The sequence below is a fragment of the Sorex fumeus genome, unplaced genomic scaffold, assembly GCF_029834395.1.
Source record: "Sorex fumeus unplaced genomic scaffold, SorFum_2.1 ptg000095l, whole genome shotgun sequence".
Classification (NCBI taxonomy): domain Eukaryota; kingdom Metazoa; phylum Chordata; class Mammalia; order Eulipotyphla; family Soricidae; genus Sorex; species Sorex fumeus.
Genome location: NW_026606152.1, coordinates 7944160 through 7963621, shown reverse-complemented (window position 1 = coordinate 7963621; position 19462 = coordinate 7944160). Strand labels below are relative to the sequence as shown.

Here is a 19462-nt window from a genome sequence, read left to right as displayed (position 1 = left end):
CTCTATTGGCTAACTTCTAGCAGTATTACGTGCACAGAGTCACCCTGACAATTACTACATTAATTTATAAACACCTCTGACTCTGATGCTAAAAATCCATTTCAAAGTAAGTGCCAACTATTAGCTGACTTCAGTGATTAGGAAAATTCTTAGGAATTTGCGCAGTTTGATTTATTTAAAACAACTGTAGTAACAAAGGTGTTACTTTTATGTAAATGATATATTTAGTCACATACCATTCATCATAAAAATATGCCTCAAATCATATTACCTCTAACACTTTACTGCAAATAATTTTAATAAATATGCTTTTAATATAAATTACCATGGTATGAATTTCCACTTCTCTCTTTGAAAGCAGTTCCCGCAGGAGTTCTACAGCATCTGGTTGCCAGATATTTCCAACCTATTTAAGAATAATAAAGTCAAATTAGTTGAAAATACATGAAAAAGAGCAGTGTATAATGAAAGTGTTGAAAAAAAGTCTTAACATCACCCTGTAATACTCAAAGCAGCTTGCACTTTAAAAACGCAAACATATATTAAAAGAAAACATGCTCACTATTTAGTACCATACATAAAAATTAACTCAAAATGGGTTAAAGATTCTGGTACTAGACTGAAAAAACTATAAAATAAATGCAAGAAAACATAGGTGATACCCTACAGGACCTCAACATCAGTGATATGCTTGGAAAATAAATGTCATTAACAAGGAAAGTGCTTGGAGCTTTAGCAGTTCTGGGCAGTTCCCAGAAGTCCCTGGGACCTAGGGCTCAGACTGGCAGGCTCCAGGGCAGGGGTGCCCGCAGCATGGGTCCTCTTTGGCCTTCCAGCACACGGGTTGTAAGCTCTGACCTTTATCTCCTTGACCTGATTCTTTTTTTCCCTACTTTCGGTTTTGTTTTGGGCCACACCCAGTGGTGCTCGGCCAGTCCTGGCTCACTGCAGGGCGAGGACATATTGGCTGCTCCTGGGGGTACTTGAGGGATGCAGTACTTGGGTGCAAGTCCTGCCATCTCCCCAGCCCTGATTCTTAGTTCTTTTTTTCTGGGGAGGCGGGGGTCACACCCACCAACTGGCCCCCTGGCGCCGTATAATCCCATCAACATCCAAGACTCAGAGACTATAAAAACCAGCTCCCGGAGCCGCACGGCCGCAAATCGGCCGCGCGACATCTTATTATGACATCTTATTATCTCATTCCTACTTTGGACAAACTGGCAGGCTACCGAATGTAACCTGCCCACACGGCAGAGTCTGGCAAACTCCCCGTGGCGTACCCAATATGCCAAATACCAGTAACAATGATGGGTCTCATTCTCCTAAAGAGCCTTGAATATAGCACTTTCTTAAAAATATCAGGGCTAGGATGAAGGAGACATTATTGGGGCCTGCTCGAGGCAATCGACAAATAACAGGATGGTCGTGATTCGTGATTTGTAACAAGGAAAAAAAGCAAGAATTAAAAAAAGAAGCTACATAAAAATCTGTCCAGAGTAAAAGAAATTTGAAAAAATGCAAAGGCAATTTGCACATCAAATATACGACAAGAATTTATATGCAAAATACCAAAGAACACATGGAACTTCACAACAAAATTGCAAGCAAAAGTTGGCCAGATAGCTCACAGAGATGGAGCACGTGCTCTACATGAAAGAATGAGATCCATATTTGATCCCTGGCACGGCATGGCCTCCTAAGCAGTGTGACCCTAGTTACCCCCCTGCGTCACTGAGCCTAGGCACCAAGGAATCAAAGAAATGTCGCGGGGTGGGGGACCCAAACACTAATGTGTAGGGCATCCCTCAAGGAAAAGTAACCCAAGAAAAATGGATAAAAGGCAAAGATTGGAAGGATGAGGGGAAAGAAACCCTGGTGTATTAGTGGTGGGCATGTAAATTGGTATAGTGTATACGGAAAATTGTCTTGAGATTCTTTTAAGAAATAAAAATGAAAAATCTTAGAGTTCTGAATTTATGTGAATATGAATATAATTTGAAAGATATTGCACTCTTAAAACAGCAGAGTTACTTACAATAGACAAAACATGGAATCAACCTGAATGTCCATCAAAAGGTGACAGGATACATTTGGTACAGATGGGCGAGAAAGAAGAGAGTAACCCCAGGCATAATTCCTCAGCATCTTCCAGGGGGTCTAACTACAAAGGCTTGACAAGTAGAAGTCTACCAACCTCAATGAGCGAAAACTATCACTAAAGGCACAAATAACACCAACAAGCTCAGTAAATCCACAATGTCCTTAGTGATACCATGATGAGGATGTTCGATGAGCTTAAAAGATGATGGCACACACAGCAAAGAATAAGAAAGTCTGAGAGTCAAAATGAGAAAACCACTACAATAAGAAATGATAGAAATAAAGAGCATGTGAGGTGATATAAAATATTCAGTAGAAGCTCTGAATAGAAGTTGCAAAAAAGATCAAGAAGCTCCGAGACATGAAGGAGTTATATTCTATGAAATAACTGAAGGAAAATGGCTTGAAAAGATATGAACAGTGCAGCAGAGAACTATGGGATGAGTTCAAGAGGAGCAATATAAAAATCTTCAAGGTGCACATGTTGCTCGCATCTCCCCTTTTGATATGTGCACTTTCAGACCTAATGCTAGGATGTGTACTGTGGGTTTCGCTCTCTCCACACTAGAGAAGCCTGTGTTCTCTCTTTCTCTCCCCTCTCCTCCCTCCCTTCCTCAAAAGTTTCAAATAAAAACTGTTTATTTTCAGGATTATTAAGAATTTCTATGCTATTACATGGTTTTAAAGAACAATTAAAATGTTCCATTCATGTGTTATTGCTAAAATTATAATATTTTCTGATATAAAGCCAATATTTACTTTCTTAGGATAAAATACTTTTACAGGTCTATTCATATTTTCCCATTTAAATTTTCTTTTTTGACTTTTTTATTTTTTTAAAATTTTGGGCTATACTCAGTGATGCTCAGGGTTACTCCTGGCTCTGCACTAAGGAATTGTTCCTGTTGGGTTCGGGGGACCTTATGGGATGCTGGGGATCAAACTCAGGTAAGCTGTGTGCAAGGCAAATGCCCTAACCACTATATCTCCTGCCTGACATTTCATTTTCTTACCTCAAACTATACTATATAATATTACAATAATAAAAGCAGAGTTGTATTAGAATAAAGGCAGACTTGCCCCCCAGGAGCGGCTCTCCAGCACGGCCATAGCCCCAGAAGCACAAGGACTTAATGCAGAACCCAGCAGCTTGGAGCAGAAAAGTGAAAGGACTATGTGTTAATCCAGGCCATCATGTCTGCCCGGAGGGGAAAGGGTGTTGCTCCCTTCCGCCCTCCTCCCTCTGGAAAGAAAGATGGCGGCCACATGGGAGCCTTGTGGACAGCAGGTATGAGCCGGGGGTGTGGGGGCGACTAAAACCTCATGGGAAGGGGGGCGTTCCGGTCCGTCCTTCACGCCCTACCGAGGTCACCAGTTGCTCCCCGTGAGCGGCTCTCCAGCACAGCCACGGCCCCAGAAGCACAAGGACTTAATGCAGTACCCGGCAGCTTGGAGCAGAAAAGTGAACGGACTATGCGTTAATCCAGGCCACCAGGTCTGTCCGGAGGGGAAAGGGTGTTGCCCCAGTCGCCTTCTCCTCTCTGGAAAGAAAGATGGCGGCCGCATGGGAGCCTTGTGGACAGCAGGTATGAGCCGGGGGAGTGGGGGCGACTAAAACCTCATGGGAAGGGGGGCGTTTCGGTCCGCCCTTCACGCCCTACCGAGGCCACCAGTTGCCCCCCACTAGCAGCTCTCCAGCACGGCCACGACTCCAGAGCACAGAAACCAATTTCTTAACTATCTGACTTTCAGTAGAAATACTTCCAGGGTCAATAAGTAAAATAGCAGAAATCCAAAACCAACATTTAATTCTTGAACCCAGCTGTAGAAAGCAAATCACTTCACAATGCTTTTTCAACATGTCTGATTTGGGGGGGGGGTAAACTCTAAATAATAGTGGTGAATCTTTTATTGAAACAATGAATTTAATCAAAGCAGATAGAGTGTTAACTAGAATTCATCTGCCCCACAGGGACTGGGAGGGGTGGGGGGTGGGGTTTTATTGGGGTTCTTCATGGTAAAAAATAAGTATTGGTAAAGGGAAATGTGTTTGATATTTGCATGACTGAGACCTAAACCTGAAAGCTTTGTAACCTTTCCCACGGTGATTCAATAAAGAAATAAATTAAAAAAAAAAAGAATAAAGGCAGACTCTAAAAGACAGTGGAATAGAGCTGAGAGTCAAGGAATAAATACTCAGATCACGTCAGTTTATGATGAAGAAACTAGATATATTAAGTAGAATGATGAAAACCTCTTCAACAACAGTTGGAAAAACTGGCATTCCACATGCAAAAAGTGAATTTGAACCCCCTTTTCAAATCAAATGCAAAAAGTTAATTTGAAATGAGGAAATACATACATTTTAGACTCAAATTCATTAAACACACTAAGGCATAACTATCTGTTACGGACTGTCTACAGTTAGTGTCTACAATGACTCAATTTCACCGGCAGAAAAAATAAAGTAAAAATAAATGAAAGGATTACATCAAACTAAAAAGTTTCAGCACCAAAAAAAGAAACCACAGTTAAAATAAAAATATATCCTGAACAGAATAAAATAACTGCACAATATATAAAACCTTACGGAGGACTAATATCCAAGAGATATAAAGTGCTTACAGAACTTAACAAAATAAAACCATCCCATTAAAAAATGAGGCAAGTAGTAGTAGTAGAACAAGTAGAACAAGATCCGGAATAGGAGTTAGTGAAGAGCTGAAAATACCCAAGTACCAAAAAAAAACATGAATGGATGGAACAGTTTATATATATATGTGTGTATGTGTGTGTGTGTGTGTGTGTGTGTGTGTGTGTGTGTGTGAGTGAGAGAGAGAAGATGATAAAACCTTGCATTTCACACAGCTTGGATGGAATTAGATGGTTTCATGCTAAGAGGAGTGAGTCAGAAGGTGAAGAATAAATAAATGATGATCTCACTCATACAAAGAGAATAAAAAGACAAAAAAAAGCAGTGGTTAATGAAAAGAAACTCTAAGATTAAACTAGTAAAATTGAGTCTGACAAGGGGCATGGGATATGGAAGAGAAAGAATGCGGGACAGTGGTAGAGGGATATTGGACTCTGGTGGTGGCTGTGGTATAGCAGCAACATGATGCCTAAAACATTAAGCTTCAAATTTGTTAAATTTTGGTAAATTAATAAAATTTGTACAATCTCATGCCTTTTAAAATTTTTCTTCTTTATTAGTGAAACACCATGAGGTAGTTATAGACTTACAAACTTTTGTGCTTGTGTTTCTGTTACACAATGGTCGAGTACCCGTCCCTCCACCAGTGCCCATTTTCCACCATCAATGATCCTAGAAGCCCTCCCCCCCACCTTCTATTCCCCGCACCCCACCCCGCATCTGTGGCAGGACATTCCCTTTTCCTCACTCTATCCTTTAGGGTGTTGTAGTTTGCAATAGAGGTTGAGTGGCCATCGTGTTTGGTCTATAGTCTACTTTCAGCACGCATCTCGCATCCCGAGATGGGCTTTTGTTTTAGGGAAGACTTTCGGTTACGGTTTCAATTTCCTTGATGTTATACAACTATTCAGGTACTGTACAACTTCTTGATTCAGCCTTGGGAGATTGTCGGAATCTAGGAATTTATCCATTTTTTCTAGGTTCTCTTGTTTCGTGGCATACAGACTTTCAAAGTAGTCTCTTATGATCTTTTGAATTTCTTTGGTTTCTGTTGTGATATCCCCTTCTCATTTCTGATTCATTAGGTTTATTAGGGTTCTTTCTCTCTCTTTGTGAGTCTTGCTAGTAGTTTAACTATCTTGTTTACTTTCTCGAAGAACCAGCTCTTGGTTTCATTGATCTTTTGGATTGTTTTTTGGGTGTCCATGTCGCTCTAAGTTTTATGATCTCTTTCCTTCTGCCTTGTTTGGACTCCTTTTGTTGGTCCTTTTCTAAGATCTTTAGCTGTGAAGTCAAGTTGTTTATGTGGGCCTTTTCTTCCTTCCTGAGAAATGCTTGCAGAGATATAAATTTCCCCCTTAACATGGCTTTAGCTGCATCCCATAGGTTCTGGTAGCTTGTGTCTTCATTCTCATTTGTTTCCAGGTATCTTTTGATTTCGTCCTTGACTGACTTTCTGACCCACTTGTTGTACAACATTGAGTTGTTTAATTTCCAGGTGTTTGATTTGGTTCTCCATGTCTGTGTGTGATTCACTTCTATCTTCAGTGCATCCTGGTCTTAAAAGATTGTTGATAGTATTTCTATCTTTCTGATTTCCTTGAGGAATGTTTTGTGGCCTAGCACATGGTCTATTTTGGAAAATGTTCCATGTGCACTGGAGAAGAATGTGTATTCTTTCTTTTGAGGGTGTATAGGTCTATAAGCCCTCTTTCTTCTATTTCTTCCTTCAAAGCCATGTTTCCTTGCTGAGTTTTGTTCTTGTTGATCTATGCAGAGGTGATAAGGCAATGTTGAAGTCTCCAGCTCCTATTGTGTTGCTAGCAATGTCCTTCTTAAAATCTGTTAGCAGTTGTTTTAAATATTTAGCTGTTCCCTCATTAGGTACGTATACATTTAAGAATGTGATTTCTTCCTGTTGTTCGTATCCCTTGTTAAATAGAAAATGGCCTTTGCTGTCCCTTCATATCTTTTCCAACCTGAAATTTATGTTGTCGGATACTAGTATGGCCATCCGAACTTTTTTGAGGGAGCTGTCTGCTTGCAGGATTGTTTTCCATCCTTTAATTTACAGTCTGTGTTTGCTCTGACTGTTGAGATGAGTTTCTTGTAGGCAGCAGAAATGTTGGTTTCTGTCTCTGAATCCATTTTGCCACTCTGTGTCTCTTAATTGGTGAATTTAGACCACTGACGTTGACAGAGATCATTGTTATGGGATTTTGTGTCATCTTTCTGTAAGGGTTTGCTGTGCCTGGAGGGTTAATCTTGTGGAATGTTTCACGAATTTGCGTGTCATCCTTGCGCAGCGACCATGCTAGTCTTCTCTGTATAGTTCCAATTTTATGTATATGTGCTGCTGAAATGAGCACACAATCTCATGCCTTTATCATCAATGTGGATGTCTTTTCATCCATTTTAAAATACATGTTTTCAAAAGGACACTTTGGTTGTCTTAAACTTATTTTAGAAATTCTGACATCATTTTAGTTTTCCTAGCTACATGCTTAGGGATCACTCCTGTTGGGGCTCGGGGCGCCATATGGGATTCTGGGGATGGAACCCAGGAAAACCTTGTGGAAGACAAATGCTCTATCCACTGTACTACTGCTCTGGCTCTCTCTCTCTCTCTCTCTCTCTATATATATATATATATATATATACACACACACACACACATATGTATATATATTTTGTTGTTGTAATTAAAAGGAATTTCATTTTATGTAAAATTTCTAGAAAATTGTTTATAAAGCTGTTTAAAATAAATTATTCTCACAAAATATTGTTTACTTACAGGTGCAGTATTATAGAGCTGACAAGGAATACAAAACTGGGGTATATCAGGATACAGCAAAATAGGGTACAGATGACACTGTGGAATCTTCTCAGTGAATCCGTGGTCTAAATATTGTACCTGAAATAGGAAAAAGAAAGCCTTTAACTAAGACTTGCTACTAAAATCTATTACTAAAAAACAGAAAGGACTCCCTGGCATTAAAAGAAAAAAGGAATACCAGAAGGATACCTAAAGCTGAATCTGAAAACTCTTCTGAAAAAAGAATTACTGTGGGCTACAGTGTGCACACCTTGCATATGGCCAGCCTCCAGGTTTTGGCACTCAGGCCCTTGACATTGACCTCTGTTCTAGTTGGCTGAGAATGACCAAGAAGTGTCCCTGGGCTTTCTGAGTCCCATTTGGGAGATATGGTTCCTAACACACAGTGTGTACACACACACACACACACACACACACACACACCCAAAGCAATACTGTATTCACTCATACACACACACACACACACTCTCTCTCTCTCTCTCTCAAAGCAATATTGTATTCACTCATACCATTGTATATCAAATCTCACTGTCAAATGAAAGATTCGTATGAAAGATTCATAAAAAAATTTTAAAGATATTTTATTAATTTAAAAATTTATTTTATTGGGGGAGGTGTCACCTCAGCAGTATTCAGGGTTTACTCCTGTGGCTCTGTGCTCAGGGATCATTCTTGGTGGTGCTTGGAAGAACTTTACGTGGGGCTAGGGAGTGAATCCGGGTCCTTGACATGCCAGGGGACTATCTCTTCCATATGCCCTATCTCTCCAGTTCATAAAATTCTCAGTATCTTCAGCTTCACAGTTAAGTATTTTTGATGAACACTGTAAGCAGTGTTCCTTCTTAGAGAATCACATTGCATGACAAAGGCTATGAGAAGTCGTGTGAGAAAAACTGATTTTAAAATAGAGACCACATCCCATGATTACTTGAGTGGGTGGGATCATGTAACCAGGGATCAAACTTGAGGCTTTGTATATGTTAGGCATATGTTATACCACTTGAGCCTCCTGAGCCAAGAAACTTGTTATTTTTTTGTTTTGGGGCCACACCCAGTGGTGCTAAGGCTTTACTCCTGGCTCTGCAGTCAGGAATTACTGCAGGTGGGGCTCAGGGAATCATATGGGATGCCTGAGATTTAAAACCGGGTCAGCTCTGTGCAGGGCAAATACCCTACATGCTGTACTATCATTACAGCCCCAATAAACTTGTTTTTATAGTGTTCCTCAAAATTCTTTGTAAAGTTACTTTTTGAGAAGACTTTAAAAATAATTTTAATTAATTTTTGCTTTTTAGCATTGTACAGGGGTTACTCCGGCTCATGCGCTCAGGAATTACTCCTAGTGGTGCTCGGGGAATATGGGATGCTTAGAATTGAACCCGCGTCAGCCGTGTGCAAGGCAATTGCCCTACCCACTGTGCTATTGCTCCTTTCCCTGTGCCCCCGCTTTTTTTTTTTTTAAAAAAGAGTAGTTTGTTTTTACACAGAAACTGAGAGAAAAATAGAGATTTTTCCATATATTTTTATATTACCCCCACGACTGACATCTTGCACTAGAATGGTAATTTAGTTTTAATCTTCAAAACTATATGTAGGGAGCTAGAGTACAGGGCTTTGGGTGCTTGCCGTGCTTGCAGCCTACTCTGGTTTGATCCGCAGTACCACATATGACATTACCAGGAGTGACTGCTATGCACAGAAGAGCCAGTCAGTAAGCCCTCAGTGCAGCCATGTGTAGTCCCTAACTCCCATCCCCACCACCTCCAAAGACTTTACCTACAGATCATAGTCACCTAACTCCACAGTTTAGACAGACAGATAGAAGACAGTCCTCCCGCTGTTCACCAATTTGCTGGAGTGGGCCCAGTAACGTCTCCATTTTGAGACTTGTTGTTACTGTGTTTGGCATATTGAATACGTCACGGGTAGCTTGCCAGGCTTTGCCGTGCAGGCGAGATAGTCTCAGTAGCTTGCTGGGCTCTCCGAGAGGGGCGGAGGAATCGAACCCGGCTTGCTTGCGCTGGCTGTGCACATCCCCGAGTCCACAGTTTACATTAGTTTACTTTTGATAGTACCCATCCTGTAAGGCTGACCTTTATAAAGACATCTATCCCTAATTAGAAATTCATACTGAGCATTTTCATTATACGCTACACCCACACATCACATTCCTTTGTGATCGGCCTAGTCAACCCTTTCACGCAATTCCTTGTGAAAATAAAGCTTTTTATTAGTTGATATTCAAGATCTATAAAGCACTCACTAAACACACCAATAAAAATCTACTGACCCTATCCATAAATGGGACAAGGAGATAAACAGACGTTTCCCTAAAGAAGACATATGGATATGAAAAAGTGCTTATCACTCTTAATTAGGTAAAGGTAAAGGTAAAGACCCTCCCGTTGATCGTCGATTTGCTCGAGCGGGCCCAGTAACGTCTCCATTGGAGACTTTGTTGTTACTGTGTCTGGCATATCGAATACTCTTGGTAGCTTGCCGGGCTCTCCGAGAGGGGCGGAGGAATCGAACTCGGGTCGGCCATGTTGGCCGCTTGTAAGGCAAACGCCCTACCCACTGTGCTATCGCTCCAATTAGGTAAATGAAAATCAAGACACTGACAGGATTCATGCCTGTGAGAATTACACATACTAAAAAAAATTGGAATAACCAATGCTGGTGAGGTATGGTGGTAAGAAAGGCACCCTTAACCCCATGCATATAGTTTTGAAGATTCCCTGGTGGAAATATCATCTGGTTTAACTTCTATAGAAAGAAATATGGAGATTTTTCCGAAGAAAGGAATAGAACTTCCATATGACTCAATGGTAGGGTTTCTTGGCATGTATCCCCAAAGACAAAAACATTAATTTGAAAGGATATATGCACATCTCTGCACTTAGTACAATAGCCGTAATATGGAAACAACAAAAATGCTCAACTACAGATGAGTTAATCAAGAAATTGTGGTATATATTCAGAATAAAATATAATTTGGCTCCAAGGAAGAACAAAATCATGCATTTTATAGCAACATGGATGGAACATGCTAAATGGAATCAGTCAGAAGGAAAGGGACAAATACAGAATGGTCTCTCTCATTTTGTGGGACTTAAAGATACACAGTGAGTTAGCAAGAAAGGTCCAAAAGAAATACAATGAAAGAACTGATCCACACAATTGAGTTGGGAAGATGGGAGGTGAGATTGAGGGAAATGGGTACACTAGCAATGGGTGTGATGTTGGAACTATGTCCATGAGAAAGCATTAATAGTATTATAAACCAAAACAAGTTTTAAGAAATATTTTTACTCTCTCCAGTTTTGTTTTCTATACAACACCATTTGGTATCTTTTGCCTCTTAATGGGCCATGGGCCAGAGAGAGTACAGGAGGAACATGCATGTAGTTGCAACTGCTGCAACACCAGTTCAAATCTCCAGCATCACATGTGGTACCTTGAGTACTGCAGTGGGTGGCTCCTGAGCAAAGATCCAGGAAAAACCTTTGAGCACATTATGGTGTGGCCCAACCTCCCAATAAAGATTGCTTTCTCTTCATAATAGGCATTTAAGGTTTTCTGATGGCTCATCTCTCTTTACTGAACCATATCTTATCATCTGGATATATTACAGTTTATGGTTGCTTCTAATTTCATCAATTATGAATTAAGCAGGCTGCTTCCTCCATGCCTGTTCTGGCAGGGGACCTTTCAGTGGAAAGTGGCTGGCGTGAGCACACGAGATCCATGCTCCCACGTCCCCAGAAACCAAGCACCGCAGTGAGTGTGGATTCCTGCCAGGTGCAGCTGGTGGGGAAGGTGAACCTGGAATGGTCAGGCTGAATCCTGAGGCACAGATGGGGGTGGACAGGTGGATGGGGTTAGCAAGGAAAGGGGATGATGGGCTTTAGCAGTCCACCTCCTTGGAGTTTGACTCAGCACTGTACTGTGAATGTACCAGATCCTCTGCTGGCCTGGGTTGCAGCAGCCAGCTGCTGCTTGTTGCTCCACCGTGGCCACTTGCCTGGGCTGGCTCATCGCACGGTGCCAGTGAATACCCTGCTGCCAGTGCTGCCCCCATACAGACTAGGGCTCCCCTCTGCCACCTTTGTGAGCTTTGGGTTTCTGCCCACCAGGTGGGCCTCTGCCTCCTCAATGTGGCAGTAGCTCAGCTCACAGCATGGCCACCTGAGCTCCCAGGTGACATCTGCCACCTTGCATTCAGGTGGTAGATTGGCAGTCTTGGAGCAGGCTTGAGAGGAAGCAGACAGACCCTAGCTTTGGCTTGTGCCCACCTCTGTGGTGGGAGCTTTGTGTACCTCTGTGTCTGCATGTGGGAGCTGCACGTTTTGCATTCACGGATCTCATGACTTCCTGTCTCAATCCAGGACACCACGGTCTGCCTCTTACCTCCCTGCTGGTGCCTTGGTGCCTCTCCCATTCTCAGAGTCCCCTCAGGTCCCAATTGGGTGTTGAGAGCGCTACCTCCCCCAAGCTGGGTTGCTCTGCTAACTTCATTTTCTGGAGTTCCAACTCACAGAAATAAGCCCTCTGTACCCACTGCTTCACTTTTTGAATAAACAAGCCTGCTGGAATACAAGAGTGATCTCTTCATCAATTCTAAACAGAAGTTTTTACAATTAGGCCTTAACCACCAATTTCAGGCACCTCCAAGACAATGGCCAGAATCACCTCTCTGGACACTTGTTTACACAATGCTGGGAGGGACTCAAACTGGAGGCCTCACTTAAGCAACTGTGGGTCCTTCCACTGAGACACCTGTCTACCCCTAGTACGGGTCTTTGGCTCACCACTACTCTTTCCCTGAGACTGGGAATCCCACTCTTCCTTGAGAAGGAAGGAGCCAGCCTCTGAGCACTTAACAAGTGAAAATTCTTATACTCTGGGGCTGGCTATGAATTTCAGTATCATTATACACTAATAGGGTAATCCTGAGCTCATCAATCAACCCAAATTTCAATTTTCTTATTAGCAAAATAGGAAGAATGATCTATATCTGTGATAGTTGGAAAATAATTACAAGATATATACACAGTGAAAGCTAAGAAAAACCAATATGCTATGAAATTGTTAGACAGTATCATCAAATAACAATAAATTCTGTAAGTGAAAATATAAAATATACTCCCTTAATTTTCTTCTTCCTGAAACTAAAATTTTCAAGTGAGACTATTTCTTTACTTCAATACACTGCTAAATAAGATATTTTCATCTCTACTGTATAAACATGCACTTTTTAAAAAAATTTTTATTAGTGACAAACCAAGAGGTACAGTTGTAGACTTACAAATTTTTGTGCTTGGGTTTCAATTATACAATGATTAAATATCTATCCCTCCACTAGTGCCCATTTTCCATCACCATGGATCCCAGTATCCCTCCCACCCCGATCCCCCCCATACCACCCTGCCTCTGTGGCAGGGCATTCCCTTTTGTTCGCTCTCTCCTTTTGGGTACTGTGGTTTGCAAAAGAGGCACTGAGTGGCAATCAAAACATGCACTTTTTTAAAGAGCATTCAGCTCTCAACTTTAGAAGAAGTTTTTGTATAAAACTCAAACTTATCATATATTCTGAAAAGCAAGTTTACCTTTGCCTCAAAAGGTCAAATTATCTGCATCATAAACAAATTTGCTTCAAGATATTTAATATGCTGAAAAAATTTTTGTAAAATTTAATTTTAGTTTTTTTGGGCCACAACTGTCAGTGATCAAGGGTTCCTCCTGACTATGCACTTAGGAATCACTCCTGGCAGAGTGTGGGGGACCTTATGGGATACTGCGGACTGAGCCTGGGTCAGCTGTATGCAAGGCAAATGACCCTCTATCTGCTAAATTATGGCTCTGACCCCCCCACCAAACTTTTATTTAACACCATATATACAAAGTGGAATGGCAATTATAAGGAAGTAATAACATTAAAATATCAGTGGTCAAATCCCTACCAGGATGGTCTACTGTTATTCAGGTTAATAGAAAAACTATTTTAAAATAAAAATTCTTATTACTAGCCTTCCCACAGAATTAAGTCATTGAAGCACATTTTTCTCAGTAAATTAAGAACTGACCTGCCATATGACCCAGAAATGCCACTTTTAGGCATTTACTCCCAAGACAAAAAAATTATTCAAGGAGACATATACACACCATTATTTATAGAAGCTAGGATATGGAATGAACCTATGTGTTCAGATGAGTAGATTTTAAAGTGGATTATAAACCACAAGAGATGAGTGGATTATGAAGATGTGGAATATTACACAGTTGGAACGAACAATAAAATCATGCAATCTGCTGCAAACTAGTTGGAAATGGAAGTGAAGTGAATATGTTGAGTGAAGTAAGGCAGAAGAAGAAAGATAAGCACAGGCTGATCTTACTTATCTGTGATATACAGAATAGCTGGGTCTATTCAGGAGGTAAAAGTAAAAAGTAAAGTAAAGGCCCTCCCGTTGATCATCGATATGCTCGAGCGGGCCCAGTAACGTCTCCATTGGAGACTTTGTTGTTACTGTGTCTGGCATATCCAATACTCTCGGTAGCTTGCCAGGCTCTCCGAGAGGGGCGGAGGAATCGAACTCTGGTTGGCCATGTTGGCTGCGTGCAAGGCAAATGCCCTACCCGCTGTGGAAGAAAAGGGAGAAAGGAAGAAAAAAGGGAGAAAAGGGGAGATGCCTAAATCACCCTTGATCCCAGAGTAGGAAGAAGAACATAGAAGGAAAGAGACTGAGGGGGGAAGCAATAAGAGGAGGAAAGGGAAATAATGGGGAAATAGGGGCAGGGGCTGTGAATATACTGGTGACATGGGAGTGCGTATTGCTATATATACAAAGCACAGACTCAATAACACTGAAGCAAAGCGATTTAAACTACAACCACCAAACGTTGAAGTGTGTCTATCAAGGTATGGGGTGGATATAGGAGGGAAGCTGACACTCGTGGTGGGATCGTTGTTGAAATATTGTGTGCCTGAGACATAATTTTGTAAATCAGACTCATCTATCAATAAATTTGTAAATCAAAGCTCTATTTGTAAAACTATATAAATTAAGCTTTAAAAAGGATGTTTAAATCAAACTTCACATATTCATACTTAACAAACAACTTAATGCTATAGCACTCAGCTGTAAAATAACCACATTAGAATATCAGACTCACCCTGATAGTGCCTCCAACAACTTCCATGACCTTGCCTCGATACCACATAGTATCTGATCCTCTTACTGCACAGGCTTCTCCCTTCTTCCAGAAATATGGTTCCAAAAGACCAAGGCATTTCAAGTTATTCTGAATTTCATTCATCATTTTTATTAGTTCAAATTCTGAAAAAAAAAAGCATTTTAAGAAAAATTCCCTACCATTTTAACATGAATATAGCACCAATCATTAACCATTTCATCACTTAATTTAAAAATCCCTATACAATGGTTTTGATAAATTCAATTATTTCTGTATGTTTGAAAATATATTAGAACACATTTTGCAGCTAGGAACTAGAAGCATATAAATATTCCCATCTCTGATTATTAGGAAGATCGTTGTATTGACTGAAAACATCATTAAAAGCTTGAAATACATATTAGATATGAAAAACATATATATGAAATACATATCAGATAGCCTGGCTACAATAACTACCTATTCAAGGTATTTTTTGATAGCACCCTTAAATGAAACAGAACACTAGTAATTGATGCATACAGCATAATGCTTGTGATAATTTAAAATTCTGCTATTATTTAGCAATTAACTGGTTCATAATTTCCCTAGTAAATATACCTCTAACCAGTACTATAAATGCCAAGCTCTGGAGTCAGTTTCCAAACTGGTTCTCACACCATGGTTAAGTGATTTTGGGTAGTTCCTTTACCTCCATAAGCCTCAGCTTAACAGCACATATGTGTGTTTTTCAGTACTGTGGGGTAGGTCTAGCACATTGTGTGCTATGTATATAATAGTCCACGAACCAATATTAGTTATGATTATTCACAAGTCAAGCAATCTGGATTAAGAACTATTCCTAGAGGCCTTGAACAATGTTCACTTTTTCTAAAGGTAAAGGTAAAGGTAAAGGTAAAGGTAAAGGTAAAGGTAAAGGCCCTCCCATTGTTCATTGATCTGCTCGAGCGGGCCCAGTAACGTCTCCATTGGAGACTTTGTTGTTACTGTGTTTGGCATATCGAATATGTCACGGGGAGCTTGCCAGGCTCTGCCATGTGGGCGAGGTAGCTTGCTGGGCTCTCCGAGAGGGGCGGAGGAATCGAACTCGGGTCGGCCATGTTGACTGCGTGCAAGGCAAACGCCCTACCGCTGTGCTATCGCTCCCAATTGTAAAAATCTACTGTTTGCAAATTAATAGATAGCATTTAGGAGATTAACAAATGAGATGAGATTTTCAACAAATTCAAAGCCACCATACCATTATCCATAGCAAACTTACATAGGGACTAACGAAGCTTAGGTCTGCTTAGGGCTGGAGCGCTTATAATAGGGCTGGAGTTGCTATGAATTAAGTGTATTTTGCACACAAAGAGGTTTTAGTATTTGTACAGAAGCCTATAAAGATCTGAGGAAGGACCTGAATATTCTCAAAGGGTCCTGAATCTAACTCTTTATGACTTATTTTCTCGTTATATATATATATAAATTATATTTACTGTCACTGTCACTGTCCTCCCACTGTTCACTGATTTGCTCGAGCAGGCCCAGTAACATCTCCTTTGTGAGACTTCTTGTTACTGTGTTTGGCATATTGAGTACGTCACGGGTAGCTTGCCAGGCTTTGCCGTGTGGGCGAGATACTCTCGGTAGCTTGCTGAGCTCTCCAAGAGGGGCGGAGGAATTGAACCCAGCTTGGCCTGGCCGGCTGCACACAAGGCAAATACCCTACCCGCTGTGCTATAGCTCCAGCTCTATTATATGTAATTATCTATAAACTTGACCTTTTTTTCTTTTTCTTTTTTGCCACACCCAACTCAGGGCTTTCTCCTGGCTGTGTATTAAAAATCACTTAGGGTGGGGCTCTGGGGACCATATGGGATCCTGGGGATCAAACTTGGTTTGGCTGCATGCAAGGCAAGTGACTTATCCACTGTACAATCTCTTCAGCCCCTCATTTTTCTTTTATTGTAGTGTGGGGGTGAGACAACAGGGATTCACTGTCAACTGGGCCAGCAGTTCAAAGTAAGGGCCTGATGAAGCAGTACTCTTGGGTCCTGCTATGCTGGGGAAACCCAGGCCACACAACTGGTGCTGTGGCTACCAGGGCTGCATCTAGTGAATTTGTACCATCTCCTGGCACCCCAGAATTCTATTTTATTAGTCCAAACTTATATAAATGTCAGGTCTTACAAACCAGCCCACGATTTTCTTGGGCCCACCAAGAAACCTTGTGTGAAAAAAGGCATGAAATTTGCTTATAAATGGAAGCACATGGAGAATATAATGCCGAGTGAAATGATTCAGAAGGAGACAGATATAAAATGACTTAATTCATTTTGGAATATTAAAAAAAGGTAGTATGATACTAATATCCAGGGCCAGGGAAAACAGGGGCCAAGAGGACTGGTTGGAAGCTTGCTACAAGTGTTTTTGGGGTAGATGGGAGTTAGGACAGAGAAGTGACCAATATGACAATAACAGTTGGAAATGATCACTCTGGTCAAGAACTGAGGGTTAAAGTAGGTAAAGAGAGATACATGATAACCATTCAGCATCTGTATTGCAAACCATAATGCCCAAAGGGCAGTGTGTGTGTGTGTGTGGCGGGGGGAGAAAGTGGGGATGAAGAAAGAGTGGGGAGGCCTGAGGGAATCTGGGGATCAGAGGTGGGAAATGTACAGTGGTGAAGAGATGAGCGTTGGAACACTGACTAAAACCCAATCATAACAATGCTGTACTGTATACCTCCTGGTGATTCAATTCAATAAAAAAAGAGAAACCCTATGTGGTGCTCAGGGCCATCTGATAATGGGTATTAAACTCAGAGTCTCATGTGTTTGAGGAATGTGCTCCACCACTTCTGCTATTTCCTCTATTGCTTAGTAATTTTTTTTCTTTTTGGGTCACACCCAGTGATGCACAGGGGTTACTCCTGGTTCAGGCACTCAGGTATTACTCCTGGTGGTGTGCTTGGGGAACCATATGGGATGCTGGGAATCGAACCCAGGTTGGCTGCGTGCAAGGCAAACACCCTACCTGTTGTGCTAACACTCCAGCCCCCCACTCAATAATTTGTATGTGGTAACATTGTATAATGCGCTTTCATGTTTTTTTTTCATTTAACACCTATAATAGTCCTGTGAAAATGAGACACAGAGGTTAAACACTTGCTTAAGGAATTTTAAACTGTATTTCTGACTACAAAACTGGAGTTGCTATTATTTTTACTAAGTTTATATACTTTGAACAATCTTACCTGACAATTTCGGTACTACAAATATAGTTCCATCATCATCTATGCAGCTTACTATTGCTTCAAATACTTTCACATTAGGAATAGTTGGTGGCTGATAGCATCCAGTGGTTCTTGTTTCTAGGATTTTCTCCTTTACTTCAGACACCTTGTGTTCACTGGTATTACCACTATCTTTTTTGTCAGAGTCAAAATTAATTTTAATTTCCTTAGTAATCTTTGAACCTTCATGCCCGTGAGGGATCTGCAGAGACTTCTCAGATAATGGAGGGCTTTTTTCTAACTTAATTCTGCAATATTAAAAAAAGGTCTAAATATGAGCAAGTAAAAAAAGTTATGGGGCAAAACAATATAAAAAGAATGATATTCTTGCAGCACTCTTTACAATAGCCAGAAACTGGAAGAAACCTGAGTGTCCAAGAACAGAGGACTGGTTAAAGAAACTTTGGTACATCTACACAATGGAGTACTATGTAGCTGTTAGAAAAGATGAAGTCATGAAATTTACATACAAGTGGTACAACATGGAAAGTATCATGCTAAGAGAAATGAGTCAGAAAGTGAGGTATAGACATAGAAAGACTGCATTCATCTGGGGGATATAAAGTAACAAAATATGAGATTAATACCCAAGAATAGCTGAGATCAGCACCAGGAGAATTACTCCATAGCTTAAAGGCCAGCCGGGCATTCTAGGGGAAAGGGCAGCTCAGATAGAGAAGGGAGCACCAAATAAAGGGTGTTTGGAGGATCCTCCCAGGAGGGGAGATGCATGTTGAAAGTAGACTATGAACTGAACATGTTTGCCACTCAATGCCACTTTTGCAGACCACAACACCCAAAAGGAGAGAGAGAACAAAAGGGAATGCCCTGCCACAGAGGCAGGGTGGGATGGGGGGAGGGGGGGTGGGAGGGATATTATCTATGGTGGTGGAAAATGGGCACTGGTGGAGGGATGGGTATTTGATCATTGTATAGGATTTTTTAAAAACTGGCTCCTTGAGGTTGGCCTGTGAATTATTTTTAAGGGCGTAAACCAGATGAAGTTCAGGTTTGGAAATACACATATATGAATATTTATAATGGCAAATAAGAAAACTTCATCACAAACTAATGTTTAAAAATGTCTATACCTTGTTTCTCTCAAAGCCAAACCTTTCTTAATCAAATACTTAGAAACATCAACACGCTCTCCTTTTTCATCTCTGCAGAAAATTTTTACAGGTAATGGCCATGTTGTGTTGTTTTCCTGAAGTGATTTAAAAAAATTAAGTATAAAACACAAAAATGAAACCTCATAAACAATATACTTCCCACATGCATTTATTTCTACCACATTTCTCTAAATCTCTCTCACACACACACCCACCCAATCAAATAAATTTATTCTGATGTCTGAACATAACAAGAGAAAACAGCATGGATAAAATATGGGGAA

At 40.8% G+C, this 19462-nt stretch overlaps 1 protein-coding gene and 1 non-coding gene across 2 annotated transcripts in view; both read right to left on the bottom strand.

Moving 5' to 3' along the window:
• The window catches only part of RNF17 (ring finger protein 17), a 195667-nt gene that overhangs the window by 23330 nt on the left and 152875 nt on the right, over positions 1–19462 (bottom strand). The window contains 5 exon segments of the mRNA XM_056133014.1: positions 326–406; positions 7551–7670; positions 14769–14932; positions 18028–18314; positions 19158–19273. Of these exon segments, the coding sequence (XP_055988989.1) occupies positions 326–406; positions 7551–7670; positions 14769–14932; positions 18028–18314; positions 19158–19273 (768 nt within the window).
• Positions 7018–7125, bottom strand: LOC130041012 (U6 spliceosomal RNA). The gene has a single exon (XR_008795045.1). It is a non-coding gene; the product is annotated as a U6 spliceosomal RNA (small nuclear RNA).